General features: G+C 52.1%; 1 protein-coding gene across 1 annotated transcript; it reads right to left on the reverse strand.

The window, feature by feature from the left end:
- Positions 1–269: 269 nt before the first annotated feature.
- LOC123345128 (antigen-presenting glycoprotein CD1d-like) lies at positions 270–3,497 on the reverse strand. Its single transcript, XM_044981813.1, has 6 exons — positions 3,399–3,497; positions 2,877–3,155; positions 1,966–2,250; positions 1,267–1,563; positions 492–591; positions 270–407 (listed from the first exon to the last, which is right to left on the reverse strand). Exons 1-6 carry the CDS (start codon positions 3,445–3,447, stop codon positions 368–370), a joined length of 1,050 nt encoding a protein of 349 aa, XP_044837748.1. The 5' UTR covers positions 3,448–3,497; the 3' UTR covers positions 270–367.
- Between the last annotated feature and the right edge of the window lie 8,283 nt (positions 3,498–11,780).

The following is an 11,780-nucleotide window of genomic DNA, read 5'->3' on the forward strand; positions in this document are numbered from 1 at the left end:
CCCAGCAAGGCCTGGAGTAAACGGGGCCGTTTGCCACCCATGGGCCTGGCAATGGGAGCCAGCAAGACTCCAAGCCCCCATTACCGGCCCCACTTGGCATCACTCCAGTCGGAGCCCAGGGTCATAGTTCACATTCCTCGGCCTGACCCCTCGCGCCAGGCGATGCCCCACACAGCAGATTAGAAGCTTTGTAACGAGACCTGGATCCCAGCGATCCCACAGCGCCCCCAAGTGTCCAACCCCCCCTGAACGGCCCAGAGGGAGGAGAGTCCCGCCCCACACCCCGGCCCCGATCCCACAGCGCTTTGATCCAGGTCCATGTCCCCAGGGAGGGGCTGATCCCCACGCCCGGGCCGGTGCCGCCCCCTCAGGGCCTGGACTCCCCTGGTCTAACGTCCTGGTAGCCCCTGGAAGGAGAGAGCAGAGGGGATGGGTTAGGGGGTGCAGCAGCCCCCCACCCCCACCCCCACCCCAGAGAGGGGAGGACTCACCTGCGTCTGCTGCGCCACAGCACCACGGCCACGGCGGCTACGGCCACAACCCCCAGGGTGATGCCCACGGCCAGGCCAGGGCCCCAGGGCCTGCTCTGCTCTGTAAAACAGGGGGGGCCGGGCTGGGACCGGGGACAGGAGTGTGGGCCCTGTTCCCTCAGCCTCCCCCTGTCCCTCCTGTGCTTCCCAACCTGAACCCATCCCCCTCAGCCCCCCACGCTGTTCCATCAGCCTCCCCCACAGTCCCCCCTGTGCCTCCCACCCCTGACCCACTGCCCTCAGCCCCCCATACTTTTCCCTGTGCCTCCCCTGGAGTCCCCACTGCTCCTCCCACGTTGACCCATGGCCCTCGGCCCCCCCAGCTCAGTTCCCTCAGCCTCTCCCACAGTCCCCCCCTTCTCCCCCCACCTTCCCACCCCCTCAGCTTCCCCCAACTCTAGCTCTGACTCCCCATCCCAATCCTGTCCTGTTCCCCTCAGCTCCTCCATCCTGCTCCCAATGTGCTTTCAGTTCCTCCGCAGCCCACACCCGCCTGCCAACTTCTCCCTTTGTCTGTCTCTGCTCAGCTCTGCGCCCGCAGCTGCCAGCCCGAGCCAATCCGGGCAGAGTGAGTTGGGGAGCTCCCCCTGATCCATCTCCACGGCCCTCACCCCCCCCCTCTGCTTCCCTGCGCCCCAATCCCGCTGCCTGGGCCCACCCCCGTCCCACTCAGGACGTGCAGGAGAAGCCCCCAGAGACCACGACCGCCCCCCCCGCCCCGGGGACGTGCACCTACCCCAGGGGATCAGCAGGCTCTGGCCCCCCAGGCTGCTGTGCTGCACCCGGCAGGCGTAGCTGTGCCCGGCGCCCGGCTCCACGCCCAGGGAGCTGCGCAGCTGGTAGGTCAGGTCCGCGTTGGGCAGGATCCCGCTGGAGTTCAGCCACCAGCCCGGCACCACCTCCTCCCCGTCCTGCAGCCAGGCCACGCGGACGGGCCGGGGGTAGAAACCGGTGACCCGGCAAACCAGCAGTACCGGCGCGGGGGGCCCGGCTGGGGGAGGCGCTCGGGCAAACACCACGGCGACCGGCCGCTCTGAGACAGGAGGAGAGAGACGGGGCGGGGGAGAGGGGACGATTCAGCCTGAGCCTCAGGGACTCACTAGCCAAGCCCAGCTCCGCTCTCCAGGGTCAGGCGTTGGCCCCGCAGTCCTGGCCAGACCCCAATTCTGCCCCCTGCATTACCAGGGGTGACAGAACCTCCTTCACTTCCTGTCCTAAACTGCTGGGCAGTGCGGCTATGAAATGACTACTGTGCTGCACCCCAGCTATAGCTGCATTTGTATTCCAGGCAAGGGGGCCCTGGATAACCAGCCCCCTGCCCCACCCCAGAGGTGGCTGCACATGAGCACTGGGTGCGGGATCCGTGTGTAAACAGCAAACACGCCCTACCCCAGAGGTGGCTGCATGGAGTGAGCTTAGTGGTGTCCTGCCTCACCTTGCCTCGCCAGAGACTCATTCCCATGCTGGACAAAGCTCTTGATTAGCTTGACGAATGTCATGCTGAGGAGAAACTGAAGCCGGCTCACTGTGCCTTTATCCTGGTTGAGAAGGTCCCGGGTGTAGCGCGCAGCCACGTTATCCCCCTGCTGAGCGACCCATTTGCCTGCGTCCGCGTTGAAGCTGATGAAGTCCTCGCCGTTCACTCCGACACCATAGAATCGCCTCGAGGTGCCGTTGGGGTGCAGCTCGCAGCCGAGGGAGCCCTGGGTAACAAAGGGGTCTGGAACAGGAAGGGCAGGGGGATGAGGACGGGCGTCCGGAGGTCCCGGGAGGGGGCAGAAAGAGAGAGCCGGGGGAGTAAAGACATAACGTCAGGTGCCATGAGGATATTTGGCCACACGACGGCACCGGGATTGTGGGGCGGCCCTGGCTGGAGTTAAGGGTAAGTTGCAGTTTCTGTTTAAAGCTGGTTTTTCTCAGGCATAGTCGGATTTGCTGGAAAATCGCTGCGTTACATCGGGGCCTGAGGCAGAGTTTGTGGGGCTAATTTGGGGCCCCTTGGTGGCGGGGATGCTGAGATACAGACCCCGGCCAAACGAGCTGCTTTCCAAGGCTCAGGGTATGTCAGGAAAGACCAGGAGCCTCGGCTCAGGGAGTGGGACACGGGGCCTTTCCCCCTAGGAAGTGCAGCTACAATCTGCCCCAGACCCGGCTGGCTGACTGTGGGCGAATGGGACACACACGGGTGTTTCCCTTCCCAGGGTCGCCGGCTCCATTCTCCCTAAGGGCCAGGGCCTGGCTGTTTTGCCCCCAGGGACACACTCAGTGGCTGCGGTGAGTGTGTCAGGGCTCAGCACCCCGGGTTTGGGGGGGAGGGGGGATCCCCTCAGCCCGCTCCACACTCACAGCCCTTTCCCAGGTGCTGAACTATTCTGGTCACAGTCCAGCTGAAGTCAGACAGGTAGCGATGGATCAGCAGCTCCAGGTCCTGCCACTCCTTCGGGGTCAGGCCCTGCTGGGCCCAGGGCTGCAGGAAGCGGATCTCGCAGGTGCTGCAGGCCATGGAGTGGCTCTCCAGGTCGCCCAGCAGGGCCATCCCCCACATGTCCGTGGAGCTGGCGTTGTGGAAGACGTTGATGTGGAGCAGCCGGAGGGTGACAGATGCTGTGGGGACAGGAGGGGAAGCTGGGGCAGGGGGCAGGAAACAAGTGGAGTAGGAAGCGGGTGGGGAGAGAGATTAATGAGTCTCTGTCCCATGAACAATCCTGCACTACGGGGTCTCCCTGCTGATCCCTAACCTGCCTCCCCCGTCCTACTCCCCCAGCCAGGGTCACTAGCCCAGCGTGATACTTCCCCACCCTGGCCCTAGGATTGCACCATCCCCACGCATCCCTGGGAGCAAAAACAGCAGGGGGGGTCCCCACTTACCGGCCAGCGCCCCCCATGCCCAGGGGAGGAGGAGCAGAGGGAGCAGCATCCTGGCAGGGGAAGGGGGATCCGGGCTCTGGTGGGTGTCAGGGCAGAGACGAGGGGTCCAGGATCCCAATGTGCTTTCAGTTCCTTCGCAGCCCACCCCCCCCGCCAACTTCTCCCTTTGTCTGTCTCTGCTCAGCTCTGTGCCCGCAGCTGCCAGCCCGAGCCAATCCGGGCAGAGTGAGTCGGGGAGCGGGGGCTGCACGGGAGGGGGAGGCAAACTTATAGACTTTCTAGATAACCAGTTAGAAGCAATCTCCTTTCCCTGGCCTGGAACAAGCTCAGGAATCTTTTCCTTCTTGCTACAAGTTGTTAAATTGTCAGTAGGCAGGTGATTTAATTGTGTTTTTTGCTCCCCTTGTGCCCTGGCTGGGGTATCACCCTGAGCAGACAGAGCTGCTGCACCCTTTTCCAACCGCACATTAGCAACTGGCAAACTACCAGCACCAGGATTGTCTGGTCTCTGGGATTTTGCTAAGACACTAACTGGATGCACCCTAGTCACAGGGCCATTCTCCCCAGCAGACACAAACTTAGGACCATTCCCTTCCTGGGCTTTAGCTGTATCCACAACCAACTCTGAGACAACTGCACTGTTCCCAGCCATCGCAGGCTGACAGGCACCTTCTGTCTGCTCCACAGACACAGAAGAGCCGGAGACACCTTCTGCTTTACCAGACACACAGTTTGGGATTTCACTTCCCTTGTCCCAGCACACAGGGCTGTTCACAGACACCTGCCTGGAGACCGAGGTAGCTCCCTCCACAGGCAAGTCAATACCCCTGACAGACACAGGCACATTCCCTCCACTGTCACATTTCTCCACGCAGGACACAGGTAAGGTACAGGGACACTCATCTTCCACTATCCCTCCTTTCCCAAACTGCTGACTAGACAAAGCCATCAGCTCACAAGGCTGCCTAGGCTCCTCCAAACTTTCCCTACCAGGCACATTGCCACTCCCAACGGATAAACTGCTGCTTGTCTCACTACACTGAGCTACTTCCAGCAACTCACAGTTACCCATTTCAGGTTCACTTCTACAAGCTGCACTAGCCACCAATCCATCACCCATCACAAATCTCCCCTCTCCTTCCTCAGCTCGGGCTTCAGCCTGACCAGCCACTTTCATCTGCTCCTGAGAAACATTTTCCTCACCCATGAGATCTTTCTGCTCTTGATCTATCTCCAGATTCACTTCTGAGACATCAGACAGACATTCAGAAACTCCCTTCACAGACACACTGCTTTCTGGCACAGACAAACAGCTATTTCCCACCAGGTTAGAATCCCTCTCTCCATAGCCATAGCAAAACTGGTTAAACACAGAAAACTGCCCAGAGTAACACCACATATCAACACAGTTATAAACTGGATTTTCAAGAGCATACAGTTTCTGCTGTTCTTCCCTTGCTTTTTTGACTTGGAGCTGAAGTCTGGCAGTTTCTTGTTGCATCTTGTGAGTTTCCTGTTCCATCTTGTGAGTCTCCTGTTGCATCTGTCGAGTTTTCTCCTCAGCAGCCAGCAGCTCCAGACGCCCCTTACGAGCTCTTTCTTCTCTCTCAGCAGCCTCTTCCTCCAGCTGGGCCAAGGCTTGCTTCTCTTCCATTCGAATTTCTGCCAGTTTTTGCTCATGTTCAAACTGCAGGCTGTCCATCAGGGCTTGCAGTTTCCTTGCTTTTCCTGATGCTTTCTGTCTCATGGTCACTGATCTTTAACCAACCAAACTCTCAATCCCAAATTTCAAATTTGGATAGCGTGGGGTTCTGGCCCAAAGCTTAATTGACCTGGTTCTGTGGATTCAAGCACGACTACGCCACTGTGACGAGGCAGTTCTGGCGGGACCCAACTGAGGTGCCAATTCAGGACCAATTGCTCAAGCAGGGCTGGGGTTTTTCCACCTCTAAGGCAAACCAAACCAGCCAGACAAAAAGGACTTTGGTCTCACCCCACTGGCTAACCACAAGTCACACAAGCAATTCCCTTAGACACTCCAGTCTCCCAGTATCACCACCAGTGCCACTCGTCCTGGGGATGAATGGTTATGAAAACCAACATGTTGCTGGCACAGAGGGCCGAGGACAGCAACAGTGGGGGTTCGTTGCCCGGTGTGCGCCGCACTAATTAACACACCAGGGTGGAGAAGCAAAACCAGGTTTATTTGAGCCCAAATAAGGTGCAAGGGAGACATAGCAATCTCAAATCCTGCACACCGATACAAACAGCTCTCTCTCTTTATACATGATTTCAGCTAAGCATTTCCATTCCCCCCACACTCCTCCCCCTTACCCCCCCTTCTTCCCCCTCCTGTCTATTTTCTATAGCAAATACATCATGCAAGTAGCCATTAAATCATACTTGGCAAAAACCACTTTAGCTCGTTAGTACCTCTTCTGTGAACAGTTATCTGTACTTTCCCACCGTGGGGACTACGTTCTCATGCATATAACTTTAATTACAGCATCTGCCTTCCGCCTATCTTATTTAGTATTGGCTACATCTAGTGTCAAGCAGCCTTGCAGCTGCCAGTAGTCAGCACATAACACAAGAGGTTACAAAAGTTTAGTAAGGCTAACAAAAGCACTTTACATAAAGGTACTTTGGGTCACATAGGCCCAAAGCCATCCTCCCGAGTTACCTAGATTTATGCCTAGTGACACCAACAAACACCCCAATACAAGAAAAAGGTTCTCTCGATCCCAAAGAATCAAGCCCCAGACCCAGGTCAATATACACATCAGATCTTACCCACAAATCACGCTGTTGCCAATCCTCTAGAATCTAAAATCTAAAGGTTTGTTCATAAAGGGAAAAAGGTAGAGATGAAAACTAGAATTGGTTAAATGGAATCAATTACATACAGTGATGGCAAAGTTCTTGGTTCAGGCTTGTAGCAGTGATGGAGTAAACTGCAGGTTCAAATCAAGTCTCTGGAACATCCCCCGCTGGGATGGGTCATTCCGTCCTTTGTTCAGAGCTTCAGCTTGTAGCAAAGTCCCTCCAGAGGTAGAAGCAGGATTGAAGACAAGATGGAGATGAGGCATCAGCCTTTTATAGGCTTTTCCAGGTGTAAGAATCTCTTTGTTCTTACTGTGGAAAATTACAGCAAAATGGAGTCTGGAGTCACATGGGCCAGTCCCTGCACTTTGCTGAGTGACAAGGCGTGTCTGCCTTCTCTCCATGGGTGAGTTGTGTAGCTGATGGTCCTTAATGGGCCATCAAGCAGGCTAGGCAGAGCTAACACCAACTTGTCTGGGATGTCACCCAGAAGCAGAAGCACAAATACAAAATACAGACAGTACAGAGCCAATACTTATAACTTCAACTACAAAATGATACAGACAGCATAATCATAACCAGCAACCCAGAACCTGGTCTTAGACACCTTATATGACCCCTTTTACCTAAGATTTGGTGCCATTACAGAACCTTGGTTGCAAACCATGTTCTATATGGTCCCCATTTATATCAATAACGTCACACCCTCCCACCCTGCCCTCTTCTGCACCCACCCCGCCCCCTGCAGCCCAGCCCCTAGTGCCGCCCTGCGGCAATGGGGCAGCCCTGACTGCCCGGGTGTAATAGTAGGATTTAATGTTTGTATTTTGTATAATTCTGTGTCTGAGCTGATTTCAAGGCAGTAACAGACCTTTGAGGGTCACCACTTTGTTGTAGGCTTTGCACTCGAAAAGAAGTAAAAGATGCCGGATTGTTTTCCTCTGCATTGCAACCTGATGTTCCTGTTCAAAATGCTCTGTGCAAATCAGGTCTGTGTTGGGTATGAATGAGGAACGTGTGGGTGAAGAGACCCGTGTGAAGGCCATCGCTGAACCAGACGTTCGAGGGAGGAACCGGAGAGCGATGCAAGGCGCCAGGAGGCTGGAATGCGGATGGGATACCTGTTAGCCGTCTTTTCAACAATCACAGTGCGTGTCTTCCCCCTTACACAATTCTCCACCCAAAATGTTATGCTTCTAAGAAGCACAGGGGATCTTTTTCAGGGGAAACGGCGATACGCCGCATTTACTGAAGATACATCCAATCACACACCCACACGCTGTGCCGCCAGTCGCTGTTCTAGGTACCAGCCCGAGTGCGGATCGATCCAGTGGCCAGCGAGGTTGATCAAGGGGAGGGAGGAGTTGGGTTCCCTCGGTCGAGACACAAGGAGGCAGGCTGACGACTCTAAAGCTGAGAGGCGCCTGTCAATGGGGACCGGCGAGCTGTGATCACACCTAGCCTGGGGGAGCTCCCTGAGAGACTCCAGGAAAGAACGAGATGAAGGATGAGAAGGACAATTTCAGAAAACAAGCCCTTGTCAAACAACAACTGATCACAGCACGATGCTGCAGAACTCATTGCCCCAGTGAAGGAAGATCACGATATCAGCAGGGGGCCTTGCCATGAAACATTGGGTTCGTCCTGCCAAGACTTCCCCGGAGCATCGTGTCTCGACCGACGGGACCCGGCTCCTCCCTACTCCGACCAACCTCGCTGGCCACTGGATCGATCTTAAGGTACCTTAATGCTTTATAAAGTTCAATATCTTTTTAAAAACCAAAGTGGTGGCTGCAGCTGGGCAGTCAAACCCAGGAGAATGGGGAGAGATTCTGGATTTGTTTTTTGGTAACAAAATAGCAGCTAAGAGCTGTAGTAAAACAATAAGAAATTAAAAAGACAGCGCCCCTGTGGAGCAACAGCAGGGGTGAAGGGCACGGAAAAGCAGCCTTAGAAACACTGAGCGGGAAGGTGACCCTGAGTAATCAGTGTGTCACGGTGATAAGGGTACATAAAAACTCTGTGAGACAAAAGGAACGGCTCCACCGCGTGTCAGACGGGATCTGGCTCAGAGAATGGTACAGACGTTAAACTCTGGAAGGAATGTGCCATTTCCCCGGGACGTGTGCAGTGTGTATTGTAGAAGGGGGAAAGAAATGCAGACAGAACATGCTACGTAATTAACCCCCTCTTAGGGTACCAAAGGCTGGGTTCCTTGGTCAGCTCGCGGGGTGTTTCGGAAGCCGGAGTTGAAAGGGAAAAGGCCTCAGCGCTCGGGTGGAAGCTGCCTGGGTCCCTTTTCAGCCAGAGGCTCTGAGCTCTGCCGAGGGCTGCGGAGCCAAAGGCCGGCCAGACAGCGTCTGTGCGGATGCAAATCGCCTGACTAGTAAAGAAAGAAAAGACCTGCCCAGAGACGGCAGCACCAAGGAGCTGCGGATAGAGGACAGGCCTGGTCCGCAAACAAACCACCTGGAACCCAAGGGCTCAAAGTCTGACCCTGCAGAGGAAGGTGGGAAAGGAAGTGAAACCTAAAGCCGAAAAAGGAGCAGGGTGAGGGGAGTGGAAACGCAGTGTGCCGTTCGACTCTAACGGCGGGTACAAAGGGGTCTGCTTGTGTGTGTGACACCCCCACCTTTCCATTCACCAGCCCCCCAGGATAGAATTCCTGGTGTAACGAGATACCTTTCAGAAACGTAGCGCTGATCTGATTGTTAAAGTGAAACGTTAACATAAATGTAATGTTAATTAATACCCCGGGAACAACGTAAAGGGTATCATTAAAAAACATCAAAACACCTTTAAGGTCATATGGTAATGATGCTTCTCGCTATCACCTGTGAATAAACGTAAAGCTTAGCACAGCAGAAAAAACCTTACGAGCTTGGTCTGCTGTATAAGAAGGGAAACTGAGGCACACCACCGCGTGAATGTAATAACTGACCAGTGGGATAATTTCCCCTAAACCCTTAAAAGGTAGAAGCCATCGAAACCTGCCTCTCCACAAAAGCACAGGCAAGTCAGGGGGGGAAGTCCTCTGTTTTGCCTGCAATCAGCAGGGGTATTTGTAAAAGGAAGGGACATTTTAAGCAAAAACCTGCCACTCCAAAAGGGGTAGAAACATGTTCTTTCTGTCTTTCAAAAAAATCAGAAAAAGCAGCTAAAAAGCAACCCAGAAGACCATGGATCTGCCGTCGCAACAAAAACTGTGTTTCATGTTTTGTCTTGTGGTCCTTGTCTTGTTGCTAGCATTGTTGTGTATTGTGTTACCAAAGAACCACAAAACAAAGCAAAACACCGCTACTGCATTAGGCAAAAACCAATGACTATGCATTTTAACTGTATTTCCAGAAAGCAGTGCTGCGGAAGGGCGGAGGTCGAGGAAGGCCCGTCTGTTGCCAGGGACACATCCTCAGTAGCAGACGCCATATTAGGAGGGATTGGTTTTAAAGCAGGAATTGGAACGACTATAAGGCTGGAGGTAATTAAAATAAGTTTCTTGTCACAACTGCAAACCAGTCTCGTTCCCAACCAGGCAGGCACGTAGGAGAGAAAACGGCCTTGGCCATAGGACGCACTGAGATGCCGATTCTTAGCTTAGCGTCACTTGAGCACGAAATGTTTTGGGTGACATCTGGGAATGTTCGGGTATTAACGCGTCTTTTAAAACCAGAACAAAAGTCCTTGTTTAATGTTGCATCGCAGAGGAGCAGGGACAGAGTCTGACAACCCATGTGATCATAAGCAGAGAGTTCTTTATTCATTTCCAGCATGCTCTTATATCCCATTATGGCCAGCAATCAGACAGTTGCTAATTGGTTAATTAAATATACACAGCCGCAGCTGTAACCCCATCCTAATTAACATCCTACACACCTGTTTGACTTATCATCCTATTTACAGTTAGCTGGCCGATGAGAGCGCGCTCAAGGCCATCCCTTTATACACAATTCCCAGCGTTATCGGCTCGTCCCAGAAGCCTAAACAATCTCAGCATTTCACATTCTATTCCCAACACTTCCCCCCTCCACCCAAAATCAAAAAGGAGGGGGAAAAAAAAAAGGGATAAAAACATTAGCAAAATATTTCCAACTTATAACAACATAACACCACAATCTATCACAAACCAAAATTAAAACTTTATAAAGCCAACCTATATAACCATGCAATTCTTAACATAACACCAAACAAAAACAAAGCACAACAAATAAATGGTGTAAATTCTACAGGATTCCCCCCTTCTCTATAGCACACCAACTTGTGGCAACCTTCTATTACCAAATCATCCCTCAGATGTCAGGCGATCAAACTGACACTGAGGGAGGGGGGGTCCTAGAAAAAACACAACATAAACCACATAAAACACAAAAAACAATTCTGGCCAGAAAAAAAAAAAAAAAAACAAACACCACAAAACAAAACATAAAACACATAACATAAATTTAACTCTGTAAATAAATGCATGGTATATCAAATACTAAGCAGCTAACATCCATATTCCTCAATTATCTAAAAAACAAAAAACAAATTTACCCCTACTGGGCAATCAATAATTACATACAATATACAAATACCCTTAGTACCATCAGGCAAAAAAAAAAAATTACATCATCAATTAAATCATTTACAGTAATACAATTGCATCCTAACTTACTTCTAAATACAACTGCTATTCCCTCCAGCAACCACAGAGTTAACTTTGTACTCTGCCTAACATTACTCGCTAGTAATTAATTACCTTTTCTATCAACTACACCCTCAAGGTTATCAACCAGTATTCCAAGCTTGTTGTCTGTTGCCCGCCGCCTGGGCCCGATCCTTTTTTCCTCTTCAAGTTCTCTATCTATTGCGTGCCTGCCTGGGCCCGATCCATATTTCCTCTTGCTAAACCGTACCAGCCCCTACCTTTCTGGTATCTTCTGTGAACAACTATCTGTACTTTCCCACCATGGGGGCTACATCAAATATCAAACAATCATACAACTGCCAATAATCAGTACATAATACAAAATTTACAAAAATCTAAAAAGGCTAACAAAAGCACTTTACATAAAGATATTTTGGGTCACATAAATTCAAAGCCATTCTCCCAAATTACCTAGATTTATGCCTACAACTCCCCCCTTTGAGAATACTCAACAAACCTTTCGGCTGAGTGTTCTCAAACTTCAAAAACAAAGGTAACCAAGCTCCAGAGAGCCGGGGCAAGTAATGGGGGGGCAATCAATCATTACTTAGAACACACAAATACCCTATACATTCAGGCAAAGCAAAAATTTATCCCAATTAATAAATCATTCAGGGAGGATCAAACAGAAAGAATCCTGGCATAGCAAACAAGCAACTATCCTCCAGGGGCCCAGGTTGTGTACATCTTGTGGCTCTTTCAGACATTCCATCCACCACTGCAGCAGACATCTCTGATACTAACACAGTTGCAATTGCTTCACTGCTACTGCTTGCAGCCTCAAATCCCGAATGAACAGTGGTAACATCGTGGACTAGTTCAGGAAATAATACTGCAGGCATTGCTTCTAAAGGCTTTAAAATTTCAGCTGAGGT

This window comes from Mauremys mutica, chromosome 12, assembly GCF_020497125.1.
Source record: "Mauremys mutica isolate MM-2020 ecotype Southern chromosome 12, ASM2049712v1, whole genome shotgun sequence".
Classification (NCBI taxonomy): Eukaryota; Metazoa; Chordata; order Testudines; family Geoemydidae; genus Mauremys; species Mauremys mutica.

Excerpts from the sequence above, each read along its gene's own strand:
- LOC123345128 (XM_044981813.1), bottom strand. The coding sequence starts at position 3,447 with ATGCTGCTCCCTCTGCTCCTCCTCCCCTGGGCATGGGGGGCGCTGGCC. Across the intron at positions 2,251-2,876 it reads TCAGCACCTGGGAAAGGGCT|ACCCCTTTGTTACCCAGGGC; the intron begins GTGAGTGTGGAG and ends TTCCTGTTCCAG. Across the intron at positions 408-491 it reads CTGTGGCGCAGCAGACGCAG|GGGCTACCAGGACGTTAGAC; the intron begins GTGAGTCCTCCC and ends CTCTCCTTCCAG.